Source organism: Hoplias malabaricus, chromosome 12 (assembly GCF_029633855.1).
Source record: "Hoplias malabaricus isolate fHopMal1 chromosome 12, fHopMal1.hap1, whole genome shotgun sequence".
Classification (NCBI taxonomy): Eukaryota; Metazoa; Chordata; class Actinopteri; order Characiformes; family Erythrinidae; genus Hoplias; species Hoplias malabaricus.
This window is the reverse complement of record NC_089811.1, coordinates 10319981-10344124: the sequence shown is the minus strand read 5'-3', so window position 1 is coordinate 10344124 and position 24144 is coordinate 10319981. Positions and strand designations below refer to the sequence as shown.

Here is a 24144-nt window from a genome sequence, read left to right as displayed (position 1 = left end):
ATCATCATCATCATCATCATCATCATCATCTTCTTTTCCGCTTTTCCATTTCAGGGTCGTGGTGGCAACAGGGCGAGCAAATAAGCCCAGACGTCTCTGTCCCTCGCAACATCCACCAATTCCTCCTGGGGATCCCAAGACGTTCCAAAGCCAGCCGGGAGATATAATCCCTCCAGCATGTCCTGGGTCTACCCCTGGGCCTCCTTCAAGTAGGACGTGCCTGGTATTCCTCCAGTGGGAGGCGTCCAGGAGGCATCCTGATCAGATGCCCGAACCACCTCAATTGACTTCTCTCAACGCGAAGGAGCAGTGACTCTACACTGAGCTCCTCCCTAGTCACTGAGCTCCTCAATCAATCACGGAGAGTACGCCCAGCAACCCGTCGGAGAAAGTTCATTTCGGCCGCTTGTATACGCGATTCCGTTCTTTTGGTCATTACACAGAGCTCATGACCATAGGTGAGAGTGGGGATGTAGACTGACTGGTAAATTGAGAGCTTTGCATTATGGCTCAGCTCTCTCTTTATCACAACGGTATGCACGTATCCTACAGTCAATCTCACTATCCCTCTTCCCATCACTCATGAACAAGAACCTGAGATACTTGAACTCCTTCACTTGGGGCAGGTTCTCACCCCTTACCTGAAGGGAGCATGCCATCTGTTTCCGGGAGATAACCATGGCCTCAGACTAGTCCTAATTTAACTAGTGTTAAATTATTATTGTTACATTAACACTGCAAGTGTTAAAATGTCATATTTTTTAAAACGCCTTGTGTTATTTTAAAATGATCATATGACCAATGTAGAGACATGAGTGCATTTCATTCACTCAGTTCAACAAACTGATTATGAGAGCATAACTTACACTGTAAATAGCAGACCTTGGATTTCCTCCAAGAGAATACACCCATCCTGTCATTATGTCTGTTACAGTGGCTTACACACAGCTGAAAATCTGAAAAGGAACTTCGGGCCTCTCTGCCTGCTTTAAGGGTTCATCATGTCTTACTTCTTTTTTTCAGTTACCATTGCAATTTAAAAAATGCTGTCTAGTAAGTTAGATAAAATGTTGGTTTTCTTTGATTGACTTTGCTGTATTTTGTTGTATATAAAAGGCATGAAGGGAGCAGCTAAAACGTATTCCTATATATATATATAATGTAAATAATTTTTCTCATTGCAATATTAACATTCAGAATATTTCATCCCATGTGTGGCAAGGCTGGAAACCATGGTAGAATTAGTTTGACTTTCAAGCTTTCAGATGACATTGCATAATAACCATGATTCTACTGTAGTAAATACTTACACAGGCTTAGAAGTGTTTTTTAACACTGTTACTTATCACAGGATGCACCCTCAAACCCTACTTCACAAGAGCAATACCATACATTAACTCATGCAGAGATGTTGCTAAACTTGGCTGAACTTTGATGCTCTGAAACACAGCAAAAAATCTTATTTTGATCAGATGTCTCCCTGTTTCACTTTGCTACTTGTCTGCGCACAATATGGAAGGGACTGAACAGATTGTTATCATCAAGACATATAAAAGCCTGTCTTGGTAGGGGGTGCACCTGTGCCCACATCATTAGTTACTTGCATATGTGTAAATTAGATTAATCCACTGGGATTTTAAAGAGAAATACAGTACCAGTCAAATGTTTAAACACACCCACTCAGGGAGGTTTTCCTTTGTTTTTTGCCATTTCCCACTGTTACGTCTAGTGACTTATGTGTTGTTTCTCTACTCTGAGTAAATGCCACAGGTGCTGCTGCTGATTTGCTGTTGGAACCGTGCTCTGGTTGGCTGACAGATTTAAGGCGGAACAGATATAAAGCCCTGCTGGATGACGGAATGGAGCTCCTCCTCTTCCTCCTTGTCATTGCTTCTTCCTGCCAGACGAAGGCTTGTGTATGTTCATCTGTGAACATGCTATTGTTTGTGATTCAGCTCATGCTATTGTGTGTGAGTCAGCTGTCTAATGTCGTGTTAACCTAATAGTTATCCTACTCATTTGGAAGCTGTAGGGGGTGTAGCCTTATTTCTTTTCATTAAAGGGGTTGAATTGCATTCTGTTTATGTTAGGGAGTTAGGTAATGTTTTTGTATTTATTTTCTTTATTGTTTTGGGTAGGTAAGTTATATATGTTGGGTGGAATGGGATTTGTTTATTTTAGGCTTAGACCACTCCTGAAGTTTTGCTTCCATTATCATCTTGGAGTAAATAAAACATTTGGAGACTGAAGTCTGGTGAACCTATGTAGTTTCCTTGGTCTGGTGGGATTGAAGTGTGAGGAGTTGGGGGAGACATATATACTTTTTTTTTTTTCTTTTTACTTTATGTTGCGGCTTACCTAGACAGGCTGTAACACCCACATATTGTGAATGTGCTGTACCAGTCAAAGGTTTGGATATCTTTTCATTCATTTTTTTTTTCATTTTCTACATTGTAAATTAATATGGAAGAACATTACAACTATGGACATTAAAACTATTAAAACTATGAAGGAACATATATGGGATTATGTAGTAAACAAAAATGTGTTAACTCATTGCACCCGAACTCCACATTTTGCGGGGTAAGAAGCACAACTTATATAATTAGCTTTATAGTTCTTGAATGTCTGAACTCGTCTGTGAGCTCCGTATACCGTTAAAAAGCGGAGTGCTGTGAAGCCTCTGGGAGTAATCAAGTGTGAAAAATCAACTAAAAATCAAGGCGCTCCTTCAAAATCTATGTGTTATGTCCTTGTCATGAAGGATTCTGATTCTGATTCTTCATATTCACTATAATCATAAATGCAAAGGGACAAGAAAGACGGTGTTTACTTTCAGTTTCGTTTTGACTCACATGACATCAACCCACGGGTCTCCAGGCAGAAAAATATGAGTCATCAGCAAAAACATATTCCTATTATTGATTTATCGTTTTTCAAGGTTTTTGTAGGTTTCAAATAATATTGCATTAGATCAACAAATATAAACTAAAAAGCTTAAATAATTCTTTATTGTTTGTATTCTAAATAAACAAGTATTATATCATCATATGTTTTAAAAGATAATAATAATAATAATAATAATAATTGTTATTATTATCAGCATCTGAGAAAACTGCCAAAGTACCAAAATGTTTTTTATTTGTTGGGATATTGCCCATATTTGCCCTGAATTAAATTCCTGAAAGTCTGGGCCTGCTGTGACTGTCAGATCTTTATCAGTCATACATCCCAGACTTTAGAATATCAAGAAAAAATATGTCCATCTGATGCTACACATTTATTTTGTCACAGTAATATGAGATGTAATAAATTAGCATCAAAAATGCTTATGTTTTCATGTTTCATGCTACATTGAGAAATATGACAAAAAGCAAGCGCTAGGTAAAATTTTGGTCAAAACATGACAAATTTATAGAAAAATTGTTTTATCGGTCAGCATGAAAACCTCAAGTAATTACATATTTGAGTAGCAAAGTGTCACATCTTGGCACTCTCTTGTTTGTTTTCTCCTTCCATGTGGCTCTGTATGTTTGTTGTTTTTCCTATCTCCGCCCTCGTTCCACACTAGCTCCACCTTTTGTTCCGCCTCACCCTCATTATCTGTGTCAGGTGTTTCTTGTTAAGTTCGTGTATTTAAGTCCTCTTCCCTCACTTCCTGGTATCGGTCATTTGTGTTATGTTTTGTTGTGTTTTCGTCCTAGTTCTTGCTCGTCTCTCTTGCTCCTTTCATGCCCCATTCGTGTTTACCCTCTAGTTCGTTTGTGTTGTTGTTTTGCTCTGTTCTAGCCATAGTCTTTCCTACTCGTTTATATTGTTATTATTATTGTAATCTTCGTGTCTCTAGCTCGTTTCTCATTTCTCGTTCCTCGTTCGGTCTCCTGCCTGTTTCCTATGTTTCTAAGTAATGTTATTTCGTGTTTATCGTCAAGTTCGTTTGTTGTGTTATTTATATATCAAACTGTCTGTGTTGTAGCGAGTGTGTCTGCATCCGTAATTCCACTCTTCACGCCCCCGTGACACAAAGGGTCATTGGAAAATAAAACAACATATTGATTATGGCTATGTCACATAATTACTGTTTAAATGCAACTGAAAGAGGCACTGAGAAAAAAACGGAGTAGCTAAATAGCTATATATATAGGGTTCTTACAAACCAGAATATGTTTTATACTCTAGATTCTTCAAAGTGGCTACCTTTTGCTTTGATGACCGATTTGCACACTCTCTGCATTTTCTCATGAGCTTCATGAGGTCATCATCTGGAATGGTTTTCAGTGAACAGCTGTGACCTTGTCAGGAGTTTTGTAGAGAATTTGTAGAACTGCTTGCCTTCTTAATGTGTTCGAGACCAAAACTTGTGTTGAGCTGAGGTAGAGCTGGTACACAGTTAAAAACTGTGGATAGCCCTATTCCAGCAATAACTATTGAGAAGATGTGTCCAAATTGTTGACTGGTACTGTACAATGCCATCAAGATGGGCTACTCCTTTGGGACTATTGAGCAGCTAAAGTCAATCAAGAATGGTCATAAATTCCACTCACAAAACTGCAGAGATTAGTATAGTGTTAAAATTTGAGTTGTAAAACTGTGTTTAGCCATTTATTCAGAGAGTCCACTAGTGAAAATATATTATATTTCCCTCTTATCAGCAACACTTGCACTATTGAACTGGCTTGACTATCCCTCAGCATCTGTTTTAACAGACATTTACATGGTCTTTTTGGAAAAAGAGTCACACTAAAAACCATACTTGACTCTGGATTTGTTACCCCAGTTTATACATGACCTAGGATCAATGACAGAAAACAACAAGATCTTTGGCCTGGAATTTTCTGTTAAACACCAACTGAAGTTTACATGCAGATATAGATCAAATATAACATATAGATAGCCTTAACAGAATTAATTAAGCTTATTTTTACTACCACACTTAGGGTTTACACCATAGTGAACATCATAGCACAACAATCAAATTTATCTGACACCAAGAAAAATCAACTATTTTCCGACCGCTTTACCACTTATTCACATAGTCTGAACAACTGAATGAATGATCCGTGTAAAGGCCTGCAGAGCCAGACAGTTCAGCTTCTCATTGCTCTTGATCTCATCATGGTAATTCTTCAATGGAAAGATGCAGTTCTCTGTGACCTCCAGCCTATTACTGCACTCTGCAACCTGCAAACACACACCATCACACTACTTAAGTATCAGACAATGGTAACTTAGCAGGCCAGCAGCTTCAAACACCCCAGTTTGATCTTAGAATAAAAAGTACAAAGAGTCAAATAAAAGAGAATATTCTGTTTGATAGGCTCCTCCTGCTGCAGTAGCACTAATGGCTATGTGCATTAGTAGCTATTATGCATTTTATTTGTTTAAGCAGAAAATTATGGGCAAATATTAAACAGACCAAACCTGGAAACTGGAAATTCAATTTCACACATGTTGTCTCCAATGTGCTCTTACTGGTGGTTAATGATTTGTGGTTGTACTGAGACAAAATGCACTCAGGACATTTCTCAACTCTTCATAGCCTGTGGGGTTTTTAAAAATATTTTTGGAATTTGTTCACATATTCTAAATGAAATCAAACTATTCACTAGAGCAACCAATGGTTTAACTGGAAACCAACAGCTCACTCCTCATATTTCTCTTTCACCCCTCTGTTCTCTCCTACTCTGCACTCTTCTCTCTCACCCCTCTCTCCCCTCTCCTCACCCTTCCTTCATTCTCGCTCCTCATTCTTCTTCACACTCCTTATTCAATCTTGACTGTTCTTCTCCCTCTCACTCTTCTCTCTCTGTCTAAATCATCACTCAAACCTCTCTTTTCTCTTTCTCTCACTCATCACTCAGTCTGTACTGACCTGGCTGTTTTTAAATCAATCCTCAAAACACATCTTTTCAGATGTCTTTTTAATATATGAGCAAATTTTGTTAATTTGTAAAGCTTTAACTTTTCAGAAAATGTGAAGTATTGTGTATTTACTGAAATTGAAGTACATTTTTATGTGTATCTGCATCCAGTGTGTTATTACCACATTTTGAAATGGTATAAAAATCCTTATCTCCACAACCAACAGCAGTGTATAAAATCATGCTCAGTGTAGACATAAGGCAGCAAGACTGGAATGTGTTAAAGCAGATTAATGTTGGGACTTTGATCTGATAAGACCAATATCTATTTATCAATAATAAAAAAAAATGTGTAATGTTAAGTGTGCAACCCATCAGATATTTGGTAGCTGTGCCATGCCATTGGATCAAACAATTTAAACTTTCCTTGTGACAGGTATCCTGACATGTTTTAAGCTTTGAAACAGGAGAAAATATATTTTTATTCCTTAAATACTGCATCAGAATTGTATGTCAAGCTGATGACACAAACACACATGCCGTGAAAAATTTTTCAGATATTGTTTGGTACTGGTGGCAGAAGCAGTAAATGTACAGAATGTTGCTTTTACAAATAAAGTTTGGGCTGAGAGTTTTTACTGAAATTGTGATCAACAGGCAGGGACAGTTATGCTTTAGACTAAAATTTTAAAGCTCCCACCACACACAGCTGAAATATTTAAAATCTTTCTTCATCATTCTTTTTTTTCTTTCTATATTAAATCATTGTACAAAATGTGTTTGCTTCAGGTTATGCAAAAATAGCTTGTACAGTGTTGAGCAGGTTCTGGTGCAGGACTTATCTGTATTTCATGTTTGTTGCTTATATGTGCTGGTCTATGATGCTGTGTGTGCAGCTATTGCTGCATTTGTATTAATATGCTCTATGTGTATTCTCATCTTTTGTCATGTGAGGACAGTGGAGGGGAGATCTCTAAACATTATCATGTATAGAACCTGATTTCATAGAAATTGGAACTGCAAGTGTTTTTAAAATGCAAACTAGGTCCAGGGGATTGGATGACATCCAAATGCCATTGAACTAAGATTCATATAGATATGAGTCAATGCTGAAGATTAGAAGGTGAGCCATACAAAATAACTACACGTTAAGTGCAATCCTGTACTGTGCTCATACATGAGAAGGATTGATAAGAAGAGGAAGATCTTTGTTAGTAATATGTATGTTAAGAATAATACTAAATACATTTTATAGCAACTTTTATAAATCAGAGCAGCTCAATAAGCTTAACCTTCCTCCTGTGTTAGCTTTCTGTTACCATTTCTTATGTTAATGGGTAGGTTTTGACCTTCAGCCAGAAGACCAATTAGTTTCTTACCTCTTGTTTAACTTGTTATGCGTCCTTTTCCATGAAAGGATTGGTTGTAATTTTTCATTGTTGCAGACTGTAAACTGCAGATGTACACTCTACAAAACACAAACTCTAAACTGACTTGGCCTTACATGTCTGGACATGTCTGTCTTTCCTTGTTGTGTGAAACAGGCAAAGATAGAAGTCCCTAACTGAAGCTCAAGGTGTTGTAAGAAGAGCTGGCTGTAGGCTGTTGGTGTATAGTGTGTTTATGATTCCAGATTTGGCACTTGTTTTTGTTTTCTGATTTAAAATGATACCTAACAACAGAAAAGCCATAATTTTAACAAGAGCATTTTATAATTTAGTAAAACTTAAAGTAAAAAATATTTTGTTTAAATAGAAATTCCTGACAAGGTCAAAAAATCTTGATGCAATAAACAAATTTATGGAGTACTTGTATGCATTTAAAACCTAAAAAATGGGTCAGTCAAGACCCTAACACAAGAGGAAGGTTAATAAACAGAAATAACCACATTTAAAAAGGGGATTATTTGAGACATTTAAATAAGTGCAGGATTAGTGACAATTCAAATAATGCATGAAGACAAGAGTCCTCAGTCTGCTTATTAAAACAATGACTCTATAGTTTGAACAGCAGGGGACAATGAAAGATTGCTATTTGGACAGAGAAGGCCAATAGGAAGCCAGGACAGAAAATAGTCTTGATGCTTGTCTTCTGTGTCACCAGAAGGAGTTGCTTGAAGCTCGGCTGTACATAAGGTACAGTTCAGTTTTTGACCAATACCATCAGGATGAGGTGCGGCAGCTGTTTGTAAATTATTTATCCATAGCCATAAAACAATAAGGATAATTCATCTGGCTTGTTCACTACCTTATTCTTTTCTAGTTATAATTTCACTTTCAGCTCTGCAGGAAGAGTGGAGGACTCTGACGGAGAGTTGCGTACTTTGAACATTATCTTGTAAAGATCCTGATTTAATGGAAAATGAAATGGAAGTGCCTTTAAAGAACATTGTGTCAAGTATATATTTTATATGTTTAAATAATTAATACAGTCAGACAGTACAGAAAACAATGTTATTATTATTATTATTATTATTATTATTATTATTACATCTAATTATGATGGCCTTTGACACAAAAAACTTCCAAAGTTTTTAACAAGCAGAGAGAACAAAACTAAAACATAAGCACATATGTTTTAGCACAAGATACAAGAAAGCAATAAAGATAAAATATATCTAACACAGAGAGTTTAGCATGCACTCTTATCTAGAGTCATTGCTGGGGCATCTACTCAGGGAATGCACCTTACAAAATAAATAGGCTTAAGAGTCCAAAATAGAGTTGGACAAACACAGATTCAGGAGCCAGTGCTGAGATTTAGAGATGTCCTATGCAGCCAAATGATTGGGTGGACTTTTTCACAGGGGCTATATTTGAAATAAAATGCTATGTATTAATCACATATTAAATCTGCTTAAACATAGTATGTAATATGTGACAAAATATTATTTTAGGTAGGTGAAGACCCTAGTTGTGGATTATGTACAGGAACTGGCACACTGAAGCATTCTCTATCAGCATTCTATGCATTCTATACAGAGAGACAATATCAGGTGCTACGGGTTTTAGCATGCTTGTTAGACAGCAAACGCCTAAAGGCTATTTTTTACAGCACTGACAAGTGGCTGTAGTAATAAAATGGTTAGATTTGTGCGTGAGGGGGAATGTTTTAGAGAATGTGCGTAGGCTATAAATATTGGTTGATGGGGTGAAGCACAAAATTGGAAAATGCTGGTGGACGTAGGTGAAAACCTGCAGGTCCCAGAGTGCATAGTGTTAGCAACACTGAGGCCAGACATGGTGCTCTACTCTTAAAATAAACTGATAGTTTATTTCATAGAGTTAACAGTCCAATTTGAGGATGCAGTAGATGAAGCATTAAAAGGGAAGAAGCTGAAGTACCCAGATTTAATGACTGAAGTAAGGGAACACAGGTGGCATTCATATGTAAGACTAGTGGAGCTAGGTGTTAGGGAATGTGTAGCCAAGTTGGACACTTCCCTGCTTGTGTAGTTTGGCATCGGGGGCCAGAAACTAAGGGCAGCTGTGCAGGAGTTATCAGAAAGAGCTGAAAGGTCTAGTTAGTGGTTGTGAATAAGGAGAGCGCATATTACTTGGGGAAATGCACTGTAGAGATGCTACTGTGATTATTGGTTATGTAGCACGTAAAGTTCACATGGAAGTGGTGGCACTGAGCATGCATTAACGTGCCAGTAGGGCTGGGTACAGCCTAAGTTACCAGGGAGGCCAGTGTGGATTTATCGTTGTTGATGGTAAAGAGGACCGTATAGCTGGCTTGGTGGATCTGGGATGCCAGATTTCACTGTTGAGCCTTCTGCAGAGGGCTTAATTCAGTGAAACACAGATGAGGGAGGTGTCTACCTGATGACACCTGTGAAGAGCTAGTAATACAGTGGGTGGTTTGTGTACTCATGTGCTGCACTCAATGAGTAACCATAGTTGTTAAAGATAGCTGGTTGCTGATCGGATCATAAACGGCCACAGCAACCTTAGTTTTGAGGGGTAGGATTCAACAACAGGAATTTTGTAGCTGCAGGTGAGATGAGAGTGTAGTGTGCTCTATGTGAAGCTCTAATGGATTGGCATAGGATACTTTATGTCTTATCTTTTGTATGATTATTAAATATAATTAATTAATATGTGAAAAATTTAAAGGGTTATTATTTTGGCAAATCTTTGTACCTATAGTGTAATGAAACACAATATTTTCTTATTTTTTAAAAGTATTTTTTATTAACTGGAGAAATAGATTTCTATATCTTATGCGTTGCTGATACTAGTCAACAGACATACCAATATGTCAGTAAGGGTAATACCACCACAGGTAAAAATGCAATAAAGACGAGAATCTTTGATATGTATTATTTACATTTGAGGCTTTATTTAAAGGTCAAAAGCACAAAATATTTAGGACAGGGACAAAAAACAAAGTGGGAAATGTTAATAAAATATATTTTTGAAATATCTCATGAGTATGAGAATAAGTATGAGAATATAGAACATAATTTGCTAGTAACAATCATGCTCCATGCTCTAGAATGCTAAAATTGAAGTATATATATATATATATATATATATATATATATATTTGTGTTCACCTCATGTACAATCCCATTTCCACACAAGTTGGGATCCTGAGCAAATGTAAACAAAAACAGAACGCAATGATTTGCAAATCATTTAAACTCTGAATTCAATTGAACATATATAAGAAAATATTTCAAATGTTTGAATGTTGAAATGTTTTGGAGTTTTGAAAAAAAATATTTGTCCATTTTCTATTTAATGCCAACAACACATTTTAGAAATAATAGTATCATTCGACTACTTTCTGAATGCTTGACCACTTCTTCACGAAATCATTAGCTGAGTAGACAATCTGTGTAAAGGCCTGCAAAGCAAGACAGTTCAACTCCTCATTGCTCCTGATCTCATTGTGGTAGTTCTTCACAGGGAAGATGCAGTTCTCAGTGACCCCCAGTTTATTACTGCACATTGTAATCTGCAAACACACACAAAGGTCACATTACTTCATCAGTTTAAACCTACCAAGTTTAGCTGTGAATTGTAGGTAGCCTCATATGCCACAGTTCTGTGTTTGACTGTAGAAGAAGGAGTAAAAGAAGTCAGAGAAGTGAAATAATCCTGTTTGCTAAACTCCTGCTGTGCTAAAACCTCGGGGCTAGTTTCAGTAGTAGTACTGTATTATTATATATTTGTTTAAACTGAAAATTACACACATGGGAATATATTTTCACACACTTTGACAGTTAAATATGAATAAATCTGAAAAGGTCTTTATAAAGTCAAACATATGGTTAAAATACTCTCATTTGTCCACACTGTATTTATAGTCCTCTGGTCATCACTGAGCTCTTCGTGCATTCAGTATTTGTACAACACATTTACCACATTAATACTTAGAAACTCTCTGGTATTTCAGTGTCACTTATTTAGAACAGCTTGGAAACAAGCATCATGTTATCTAAGAAAGTTATGTAACTATTTAATACTTAACTAGAGTTGTACCTAAAGGACTATATAAAAAATAATCCTTTTCTAGGAATCTGAAATATAAGCACAGCATAGCAAGGACAACTCACTTTCTCCCTGATCTTCTTGCTTTGGTAGATTTTCCTCAAATCTTCATTTGTCAGCTCACACACCCTGTCCACTCTTGTCATGAAAACCAGTTGAGGGATTCCTGCAGTGGAGATCAAGTGAAATCACTTTCAGTAGAAGAGACAGCTCCTCCTGGATTGGTTGCTGTGGTCATTTAGATTGGTATCTGCTTTGCATGTACTTATCATATATTTATATATAAAAAAAAAAATGCTACATTCATTCATTCATTATCTGTAACCGCTCATCCAATTCAGGGTCGTGGTGGGTCCAGAGCCTACCTGGAATCATTGGGCGCAAGGCGGGAATACACCCTGGAGGGGGCGCCAGTCCTTCACAGGGCAACACAGACACACACACATTCACTCACACACTCACACCTACGGACACTTTTGAGTTGCCAATCCACCTGCAACGTGTGTTTTTGGACTGTGGGAGGAAACCGGAGCACCCGGAGGAAACCCACGCAGACACGGGGAGAACACACCAACTCCTCACAGACAGTCACCCAGAGCAGGAATTGAACCCACAACCTCCAGGCCCCTGGAGCTGTGTGAAAAATGCTACAATAAGTAGAATTTTTTTTTTTCCTGAACAAATTCACAAGGATGAATACATAAGTGAAGTGTCTAATTCCAGACTATGTGTACATACCAAACATGACTCGACAAGTAACATGTGAAACATGTTAGATTATTTAAAATATAATATGTTTATTGATTGGATACTGAAAGAGAAATGCAGTGACAGGTTTGTTTTTCTTAGCCAATCAGAGTGCAGATAACAGGCTGTTTTATTGTCTTATATGTTTTATGTGTTTTTTGCTTTTGCATGTATTTGACCAAACTGATTGATCAAATACACCTAATTTGTAAATACTTAACAAAACTGCACTTGACTAAAAGTGCTGTTTCCTTTAAGAGTTTAAAACTTTAAAACAATATCAGCATAAACAAGTCTTAGATTTGTTGTCATTGTTTATTTACGTTTTTCAAGATTTAAACATTTATTTAGGAGTGCAGGCAATGTCTTAGTCACTTGCTATAAATTTGTCAGTAAACTGTTAGTAACCAATCTCTGTTCCCAGAATTTATGAGAAAACTGTATAAACTTGAAATGTACCATATTATAAAACATATATTCACAGCGGAAAGTGAAACTTACCTAATTTACTGGCTTCTGCTCTGATGTCCCTCATTTTCTTGAGGACTTCTTCACTCATCATTGAGAGTCTGTCTGCAGGAATGACACTCACCAGGCAGTGGATTTTATTGTTTATGGCGGGGCTGATGATGTAGTCTCTGTGTTCTTCAATCATTGGGATATCCTCCCTGAACTACACATGAGAGAAACATATACACAAATAAGTTCAAACAAAGTTGTTGTTTCTATTTCTTTGTTTGTGTGTGTGTGTGTGTTGATCTCACTTTATAGTTATCTGGTATGTGGCCTTTAAATGCATTGATGATGTCATCTGTGCGCACCCCACGGGCCTGTTTTTCTTCGTCTCCTTCCAGACCCATCACATCGTAGAAGACAAAAGGTAAAGATCCAATCGAGTACTTCTCATACTGGAAATAAACAACAACAACAACAACAACAATAATAATAATAAATAATAATAATGCATGTACATACAGTGCATTACTCATTCATACATTTTTTGTTGCCACTTTTCAGGGTCCGGAGTCTACATGGAATCATTAAGACCATGCCTTTTTCATGAGTGACTGGCTAAAATAGGCTTGATTTTTGTGGAGCAGATTGGTTTTGGTATGAGATCCTGGTGCGCTATCCACTGGCAGAATGTCATATATTGAAGCTCTAAAATACAAATATTAGAAAGTTTCAGGTGTTGGTTTGTCCCATTCTACAAGCAAACATGTTTTAAAGTGCCATTTGTATATTTCTTTTTTTAGATCTCTCCACTAATTCTCTATAGAGGACAGGTCAAAATTGCAGGAAAAACCTCTTCCACGGCCATGTCTTTATAATATGTGCAGTATGTAATTTTAAAATGCCTTGTTGAAAAATGCAAGGGTACTGACACAGATCCATGAAAGATCATGACTTCTGGAGTCCTTACTGACAATAATCCGGACAGCATCTTAAATTATATCAGCTGTTGATGAACAAGCTTCTTAATGCAGTGCCATCTGAGGGAGCAGAGGTCAGCTTAGGCTTGCTCTTTACGCACGGAAATTCCTCCTGATTCAGTTCCTTGAATTGTTTAATGATACTATACTCATATCCTTTGTTTGTCATGTGTTTCTGAAAGTGATCCTCTGCCCATTTTTGCTGTTCAAACACTTAGCCTTTTGCAGTGACAGCTTTTGTACCAAATTATTATAAACACTTGTTGATATCATCTGTCTGAAATCACATCATTATTTAGTTTTATTTAACCTCATTTCTGATCCTAAATTTTCCCTGTCCCAAATTATTTTAGAATATGTTGCAGCTCAGAAATGCAGGAATTTATGCATATTACCAAATGAAATGAGGTTGTCCAGACACAAACTGAAATACCTTGGGTTTAAATTGTCTATCTTTTTAAAGTTCTATTGCTATTATTATTATTATTATTATTATTATTATTTGCATTGCCATATTCTCCCAACTCTTTTTGTTTGAGGGTGTAATGTCCAGACAAGAGTGGGAATAAAATTATAATATGCACTTATATATGAACAAATACCTTTTTTATGAGTGTACTCACTTTTGTTGTGAAACTTGTTCCACTAGTAGTATCTGAATTAGCAGCCAGACAGTTGATGAACTGATGTCCTTCAAAAATACTTTTGAGCGTGTTGATTATGCTGGATTTCCCTGCTCCCACTGGTCCATGCAGAAGAAAGCGGAGCTCTCTGACATCCTCATTGTTGATTTTAAATTTCTTCAGAGCTGTGATCATTGGCTCTTGTCTTGGAGGAAAACCAGCAAGTGGAATATCACTTCATATGTCATGATAAGGATTTAAAGTTTGTTACACAGATCTCAGGTCAAATGGTTATTCAGTTGGATGCTAAACAGAAACAACTAATTACTGTTATAATCAAGGAAATATACTATAGGCCTGGAGGTTGTGGGTTCGATTCCCGCTCCGGGTGACTGTCTGTGAGGAGTTGGTGTGTTCTCCCCGTGTCCGCGTGGGTTTCCTCCGGGTGCTCCGGTTTCCTCCCACAGTCCAAAAACACACGTTGCAGGTGGATTGGTGACTCGAAAGTGTCCGTAGGTATGAGTGTGTGAGTGAATGTGTGTGTGTCTGTGTTGCCCTGTGAAGGACTGGCGTCCCCTCCAGGGTGTATTCCCGCCTTGCGCCCAATGATTCCAGGTAGGCTCTGGACCCCCCGCGACCCTAAATTGGATAAGCGGCTACAAATAATGGATGGATGGAATATACTATATTCTTTAAATAAGTGGTGTGAGTTTATATGGCTACGATACATACATAGTCCACTTGTGGTGAACAAGATGGTACCTGTACACTCAGCGACAGTGTACGTAATCATTTACAGCAGGCATCACCACAAAAGCTGCTTTTGCCATAACACATAGTAAATAGTCTGTGCTAGCAAGGACTGCTTCTAATGTTTAATTTTGATCATGTGGAATGATGTTAAAAAATGACAGTGGACTTACTCCTTTTCCAATATTCTCCATTCGCCGAGTTCTGTAAGAAATTCAATTATTTTTATAATTATTTTTCTACCCAATTAGTTATTTAAGAAGTAAATTAATGTAAAGCAAAAACATATGCAATACACTATATACAAATACCATTTCCAGAAAATTGGTACAACAATTAAAAACAGGATTTTTGTGTAAAATGTAATAAAAACGTGAATATATTATTTGTTATTTCTCTTGAATTGGACTGATCAAGCCAATAATTAAAGAGATGATTGGTGGCAGCAGGCACCATGTTTTAATTTTGCACAGTAAGGCAGGAAGCATGAAGTATAGGGTACCACCAGGGGTAGATCACCCTGGCTATAGTGAAGCATGGTCGTGGCTCTCAGCAAAAGATAATTTTTTATCTTAATTTGAGGAAGGTGTTTGCAATACAGAAACCGAAGGGTATTAGTGGCTATAGGCCATTGTCAATGATGAATGGAATTAAATTATTTAGGAACACTTCCAGAAACTGCTGCCAGAAGGTCATAACAGCAAAATGGTGCTCTGCTATGTCATAAAGGCTCTTGTCTTGAAGGGGTTGAATTATTCTGAGACCACAGTAATCATTGAAAGTGCAATTTTGTGTTGAGTTTGGAGACTTGTATTATTATTTGTGTTGAGATATTTAAATTGTTCTTGTTCGACAGCTGAAATGTGTCTATTTTGTTAATAAACCGAATCTGTGATTTGGGTTGAATAATTTTTCATTTGCATTCCCAGTGAATCTGAATTTTGTATTGAATGTAAACTTACCAACTGTGATCATGGCAGAGCAAGAGGCAGAACCTGAGCTATTCTCCACGGTTATGGTGTAGTTGGCTTCATCGTCTTGTTTAGCGTTCTTGATTTCCAAGGAAAACCTTTTACCATTTTTTTCTACTCTGTGTTTGCCCTCAACACATTGCAGTCTGTGCCCAGCCTTCTCCCACTTCACAGTTACGTCACTAGTGTTTGCCTCACAGCTAAGGGTAACATCTTGTCCTGTTTCCACAGTTTTATCAGCCAGAACATATACAAATTCTGTTGAAAACAGAAGGAAATGTTCATTAATACAACTGTCAAAGTCAGTGGCAAATGCTCTAAGACTGCAATGGGAGCTCAGCTTCCCCTAAAATGTAAAAAAATAAGTTATCAAATGTATACTGTTGTGTGTACATGTCATTGAATAAATATGCACTACAACACGCTCAACTTTTGTTCAGAATCAGCTTCTTATCACTGGTAAAGACGCGGCTTTTCTTTTAATCATTCCCGCTTCACGGTCCTTTAAACAGTGTGGATGCTGAGCATCCACAGAGTTCAATAGCAAAGCAGCGAAGTGCAGCGAAATGACATGAGTCATTGGATAAATGCTGGGCTTTGTCCCGCCCATCGGACGCTCAACATCTCTGGGGGTCTATGGGGCAGTGGGCTGGCCTCAGCTGGCCCGGACGCTCAGCTTCTGCATGATGATTGGATGATCTGTCTGAGGTTGAATCCCTTTTTGATTGACAGCGAAATGAGCGAATCAGTGATCCCTTGGTGTAAAGATCCGTGGGAGCACAGGCGGACACACTTCACATGGGCCAAGGCTATTTAAGCAGCCTAGCGCTGCTGGCCATTGAGAGGACACTAGTCAAGTCCCTGGAAAAGACGCCTTGTTGGTACGACAGGGTCACAGATCATTTCCTTGAAAAGGAACGGAGGGTAGAATTTACGTATAAATAAACCGACACATTTTATGATGTAGGCCGAAACTGAGCTTTCCCTCCTTGAAAGACCAGCATCCGCCACTGGTCAAAGTCCATATTGAGTGAATTTGAAAATTAACTAAAATTCATAGAAAAACACTGAGAATAATGGAGAGTGAAATATTTCACAATGGTTGACCAGATAAACCTTTTTAAATACTAATGCAATACCAACAGGTGTTAGACAATGAAACTGAAACACCTGTCATTTTAGTGTGGGAGGTTTCATAGCTAAATTGGACCAGTCTGGTGGCCAATCTTCATTAATTGCACATTTCACCAGTAAGATCAAGTGCATCCAATGGTTCAAACATTGTGTCCTGAAGGCGGTGCTGTGTTTCAGGATGACAATGCACCAATACACACAGCAAGACTGGTGAAAGATTGGTTTGATGAACATGAAAGTGAAGTTGAACATCTCCCATGGCCTGCACAGTCACCAGATCTAAATATTATTGAGCCACTTTGGGGTGTTTTGGAGGAGCGAAACGTGTCAGGAAACATTTTCCTCCACCAGCATCATGTAGTGACCTGGCCACTATCCTGCAAGAAGAATGACTTAAAATCCCTCTGACCACTGTGCAGGACTTGTATATGTCATTCCCAAGATGAATTGATGCTATATTTGCTGCAAAAGGAGGCCCTAAACCACACTAATAAATTATTGTGGACTAAAACCAAGTTTTTCAGTTTCATTGTCCAACCCCTGTATCTTCAGCATGTGAAAGAAACATTTCCACAAAGTATAACCAAAATTCCACTATCCTTGTGATGCATAATACTTTTATTTGAGTAGCTATCCAATAGCTCCCCCTTATGGAAAACTTTCTGTCTGCTTAACTTAAGTTAGTTGCAAGCCAGTCCCATGACTTGCATACAAAAAAAAAAAAAAAAAACAACAACTAGTGACAGCAAATTCTTTAATGATTTCAGTGGTTTAATAAATGCATAATCAGTGGTTGGTGTCATCACAGATCCACTTTAATCCATTACTACACTTCATCTATGTTATCTGTTGTCATAAAACATATGAAAACATTTATGAAAACTTACTTAAATACCTTCTGGTGATAGCTCTAGGGGTAGTGTTTTACAGAAACAAATTTGTAAAGCTACATAACATTATTTGTATATGTATATAGTCAGTTTAGTTGTCAGTAAAACATTCTAGAATAGAACTTTACAACTGTGTGCATAGGGTTATGTCTGTTGTCTTGAAAGTGATGTGTAATTTTATGAATGTTCCTCATCAGAAAAAAAAACAGCCATGTAAATTTGTTAAATATAAACTCACCAGGTCCTTGATTTAAAGCTGTGGAACAGAAAGCAATCAAAATTTTATTATTTGTTGCATACTGAATCATATTACTCCGTAAACAAATGCTGATGGCTGAAATAATAATTTACTAAGAGACCTTGTTCCAGTCCAGTGATATATTCTTATATCATTTCATTTCAGAATATTAATTTGAATGCAGTTCAATTAGTTGCTAGGTCTTCGGCTGTGTTTTCCTCTTGAAGGTATAATTTTATGACAATTGTAAACAATATATACACAGGCATACATTTTATGACCACCTCTTTATTTCTAAACTCACTGTCCATACAGTGTGTAGTTCTACAATTACAGACGGGTGTCTATCTGTTGCCCTGTATACTTTATTCACTATATTTCACCCTGTTCTTCAATGGTAAGGACCACCCCACATGACCATCACAGAGGAGGTATGATTTTGGCAATGGATCATTCTCAGAGCTGTTGCTGCTGCTGTTGAATATGGTTTTCCTTTTTTTTTTCTTTCTTTCTTTCTTTCTTTCTTTCTTTCTTTCATTAACTCATTCCTCAAAGCTTTTTACAAGATCTTAAATCAGATAATACAATTGTTAAATATTTGCAGCATAATTAACTCAATATATTTCACTTCTACTATTAATCTCATTTGATTTATTTAAAAACAAAAATCCAGTGTTAATAGAAGGTGCCAAATTCTTTTTTTTTTACTATGCACTTCTAAAGCTGATTAAATAGCTGAACTGATATTAGTGCACTTCACCAGTTATTTCACTCATTATATTACAGCCAAAGTAACAATCCTGTTACTGGGAGAAAACCATGACCTCAGAATTGGAGGTGTTGATCTACTTTCCGACCCCTTCACACTTGGCTGCAAACATGCTCAAATGCGTGTAGAAGACCAGAAAGAAAAATAGAGGTGACACCTGGTGTCCACCACCAGGTTCTTGGTTGCCCATCATAACAGGCACCAACAAGATTCTGACTACAACTATATGCAAATGGTTCTACAATGGAGGCCTTGACAAGGGTCAATTCAGACTCCATGTTGCCTAGCTCTTCTGGAACATGTGAAACAATCTCTTGGTGGTGAGAGTTGAAATCATTCTGTAGGTTTAAGCCTGTTAGCTGATGATATGAACACAGCAGTCAGAGCTTTCCTTTCTGTAAGTCAAAGCCACAATAAGGTGATCCTCTCATTTATCAGGAAATACTGTATAGCTGCTTGGGGACTAAGTATCTCAGCACACACTTGGTGCATCTAACCCTGTGCAACTCCTGAGTAGGAGAGACACCAACACTTCTAGGACTTCCAGAGCTCAGACTGTGCATAGAAGTCAGCCAGTTTCTGCTTCCAGCAGCCACTTTACCCCCACCCTGTGCCCCATGGGCACTGCACCGCACCCCTAATCTAGATCTTAATGGTAGTGGGTCCACATGATTCTCTCTCATATTGTCTTTTTGGTTTGAGCCTGGCCAGATTATATAGTCTGCCCAGCCACTGATTTCAAATCATCAGACACTACCCCAAAGCCTGGCTACAGGAATATGTCCCAGTAACCCCTTCCCTGTACACAGTGATCTTCATGTACTCACCTTGGAGGTCCAGACCTTTGAAGAGGTGTTCAAATACTGAAATGGATTAAGCATATAAGAACATGATAAGTAACAAAAAGCTCCAGCAAAGGACTAAACATTCTATCTATCAATTCTAAACCTTTTATATTATGTTTGTATCCATTTCTTTCATTTCTTTTACATTTGTGTTTATTATACTTTCATATTAATTTCTACATTTAATATTTTCTTTTTCCCTGTTATTTATTTATTTATTATTTATGATATTAGACATCTGTTCAAGAAAGATGGGCACTCAAGTAATGCCGGGAGACCCAGGTCAAAAGAGCCTCCCTCTTCCTCTTCTCCATGTTTACATATGTGTTCCAGAAAGAGCTCTGTCCTGCTATTGCTCATTGCCAATGAACATAGGATATGTTAGGCTAAAAAATATCTAAAATGCTAGACTTTTTGACTGGGTGTTGTGGGGCATCCCAGACGCCACATCGCTGTTCTTCCTCATCTCCTACACACATATTCAGTTCAGTTGCTGGAAATTTGTCAAATATGATCAAATCATGTCAAAATTGGCCAAATCCGTGTAGTGTGATCCCAGCATTAGCAACTCTATTTCAAGTCACACTTAAGTCACATACAAATAGACTTCAGACTTGTCAAAAATAGTGAAAGTGTTTTTTCATTGAATCTGAATGTATAAGCAGTTATATTTAAAGTACACTTACCTTTCTGTATGTTATATTGACTTGAGACTTGTTTTGGACTCTAGCCTTAAGACTCCTGACTTGACTCAGATTCTAGTCTAAAGGCTTGTGACTTGTCTCAGATTCTAGCCTAAAGACTCCTGGTTTGACTCAGACTGTATTTTGTGACTTGTGAACATCTTTATTGTACAGTGTATTTTCTTCTAGAAATGGCCAAAATAGTAGTAGTACTAGTAGTGTTATCACAAATAAATATTTGAAGTTTGATTCATGCTATTTTCATACATTTTACCTCAGTAAGTATTGTTTGTTGTAATAATCCCTAATATATACTTCATGAGTTTCTTTAACTGGTTATGAAATCTACATGAGCATTCATAAAGGCTTGTACTAACAGAAATTTGTTGCTTAACAGCTTTTGCTTTTGGTCAGATATGATGTCATTTCACCTCTTGTTTGTTGGAAAAAGCCTTTATAAATATTTACATAGATTCATGTTAATTCTCATAAAAGGTTCATGTAGGTGTTGGGTTTTATTATAAACTCTACCCATCTGTGTGTTTGTGTTGGCAATGTGTGTTTAGATTTCATCATTTACACTCACATCTGATATACGCCATGTTTGAATCTGTGGAACTGAAAAGAAAAAGAATATTATTATCCTTTATATACAATGGGGTGATTTCCCAGACAGGGATTAAGCCTTTTCCTGGACAACATCCTCGTTTCAATGAAAATTACAGTTCAAAATGCTGTGTAGCCCAGCACTAGGCTTAATCCTTGTCGAGGAAATGCACCCCTAAATTATGACAGAAATCAAAGTGCGCTGAAATCTTAAAATCTGTACTTGCATGAGTATTAATTTTGGCAGCTAATTTTAAAAATAAATAAATTTCATATAAATCATACATTTGGTCTAAAATATGTGTTTGTTTTAGTCTAATTTTTGTCATTTATTCATTCATTATCTGTAACCACTTATCCAATTCAGGGTCACGGTGGGTCCAGAGCCTACCTGGAATCATTGGGCGCAAGGCAGGAATACACCCTGGAGGGGGCGCCAGTCCTTCACAAGGCAACACAGACACACACACACATTCACACACACGGACACTTTTGAGTGGCCAATCCATCTACTAACGTGTGTTTTTTGGACTGTGGGAGGAAACCAGAGCAACCGGAGGGAACCCACACAGACACAGGGAGAACACACCAACTCCTCACAGACAGTCACCCGGAGCGGGAATCGAACCCACAACCTCCAGGTTCCTGGAGCTGTGTGACACTACCTGCTGCGCCACCGTTCCGCCCTTTTTGTCATTTAATTCTTGTTAATTTATTTTCATTTTGGTTCATGAAAAAAAAAAAAAAAAACATTTTATTGGTCCATTAAATAAAAACAAAAATAGACGGATTATTTATTATTATTAAGTTTCATAAACAACAATTTTAACATTACAGTAAATATTAACATCCAAAATTATTAAAGGAATGTGGCCACATTTAGTTCAGATACATTTTGCATTAATATTTTAAGTTCAAAATGCACTGCAAACGGAGAGTGAGTCGACTTCTAGAGTTTCAACTCTGAATCATTGGCCAATAGTGGATAAGAGTGACACCAGATGATCATCCACACACCTTCTCTAGTTATTTTTAACTTGCAAGCAAAAGACAGGTTGCCCTACACTAATAACCTAACTCTTAGAAAGGAGGCGAGGTTTTGACACATGCAGCTCTTTTACTGCTCTCCTGCGGCATATTTACACTACTATGAAGTAAGAAAATCCATGTCTAGTTTGTCATTTGATTCAGTCCTCCAAAACACATTATGTCCTCTTGCGTTTTTATTCAGCTTGAACAACTTGCATCTGTACAAACATAAGCCATGGTCTCATTGGTTTCAATCTGTTTATGGGGTGGAGAATCTTATCAAGCTGACCCTGAGCTTTAGTGTTTAACAGATTTGTAAAGACTATGTTTTATTGTTTAACTAAATACATTCTTTTCTTGCTTTATGTTCAACAAAGAAGTTCTTGTCTGAAAATGTAAGCTACAGGCTGCATGCATCTCAAACATCTACATTCGCACTGTAGTGTAAAATAAAATAGGTTTCTGCACCCACAAGAATACTGCACACTATATATCAGGCATTGGGTGTAGTAATTGTAGTCATAAGGGGATTAGTTTAACCTGTGGACATAAGGGTAAAGTAATTATTACTTGGGTATCTCAGTAGTTTTAATTCTGTCCAAAGTGCCCATTTCAAAAAAATTTCTAGAGTGTGCACTCCCATTGCAGGAAAGATTCTTGAGCCTTTTACCTACTGTAAATAAGCAGTAAATACAACCCCAGGTTATATTAATCCCATCCGAATAGACATGTGGGGGAATGCTGCATTATATCCCAGGGAAAGGGAGATTTTTTTCTCGACAACGGAGGAGCTGAAGGAGGCATTTAGTGATGAAATATATGGTTTAAGTAAAAGCTCAGCGGCTGAATGACTCATCACGATCAAATCCATAAAACGACCTGAAAAATCACTCAGTGAAGACACATTTCTGGTAGGTGTAGATAGGTTTCATGCACAATAGCAATCTCCATACATATTACTATGAACATATGTTCTACTCTTTAACTTACCACTAAACTGTTTATTTTAGTTCTAATAACTGTGTGAAGTATTAGTAAAGGTTTGGCCATCTTCTCATGCATTATCTGTTATGAAGGACTAGAATATACAATCGTAGAGAGACTTTTAGGCTGTTCTCTGAACAGTTGTGACACTCTGATGTGTCTGGTTCACACTGTGTGAAGTAGCCATTACCATCTCTGTTGTTTACACTGAGATTTCTTATCCAGTGCGAATCCACCATGAAGAGTACTGACATCTTGTGGAAAAATGACATTACCCCAGCTACTCCCGTAAAACTAATTCCATACAAAGAGGGCTTTAGATGTAGAATCTGCACTTAGAACTGCACTATGTTGGGAGTAGGTTGCTATATGGGACAGAGCCCAAGCTACTCTGTCTACGGATAGTTTGGCTCTGTTTTTAAACAGGTCAATTTTCCTCACTTATAATTCTTTAATTTTAACATCTAAAAGAGGAAAGCAAAAGAAGCTATTTAAACCTCCCAGTTTTTATTTGAGTTTTGTGTTTTTGATTAATGTATTAGTCTTTTCTCCCCATAGTTTTAAAAAATGTAAGATGTTGTTTCAAATTTCAATATTCAGGTTTTTTAGGTCATTAGCATATAAATAAAAATCTGATTTGTGATTTGCCTTGCACAGCAAGGCATTGTTTGTCATTATTTCATGGATCTTGCTTGTTTATTTAACTTCTGCAAAATAGTTTCCTTTAATGCAAGTGCTGTATTTCCTTCAGTTTATGAAAATATACATGAATAATCTTAGGAGATTTTGGTGCAGGACTTACCTGTATGTGAATAAGTGATATGTTCGACTCCTGAGTGTGCAGCTCTGTTTGGGTGAATATATGTTCACTGCATGCTTACTTTCACTTTAAGCTCTGGGTGACCATAGAAGGGTATGCGTATGAGGGGGCGTGGTCATCTTGTAAAGAACCTGATTTCAGGGAAATTGAAACTGAAAGGGTCTTTGAAATGCATTTGTTTATAGTGGGGTTGTTTTTTTTCTTTACATAATCTATACAGCCTTATATTAATTAATTCATTGTCTGTAATCCAGATTGGA

General features: G+C 37.3%; 1 protein-coding gene across 1 annotated transcript; it reads right to left on the bottom strand.

The window, feature by feature from the left end:
* Positions 1 to 10219: 10219 nt before the first annotated feature.
* On the bottom strand, positions 10220 to 23932 carry LOC136664047 (interferon-induced protein 44-like). Its single transcript, XM_066641069.1, has 11 exons — positions 23867 to 23932; positions 21032 to 21063; positions 19745 to 19780; positions 18149 to 18166; positions 15878 to 16144; positions 15089 to 15119; positions 14166 to 14370; positions 12874 to 13017; positions 12611 to 12782; positions 11428 to 11528; positions 10220 to 10826 (listed from the first exon to the last, which is right to left on the bottom strand). The coding sequence occupies exons 2-11, from the start codon at positions 21045 to 21047 to the stop codon at positions 10641 to 10643; spliced, it is 1176 nt and encodes a 391-aa protein (XP_066497166.1). The 5' UTR covers positions 21048 to 21063; positions 23867 to 23932; the 3' UTR covers positions 10220 to 10640.
* Between the last annotated feature and the right edge of the window lie 212 nt (positions 23933 to 24144).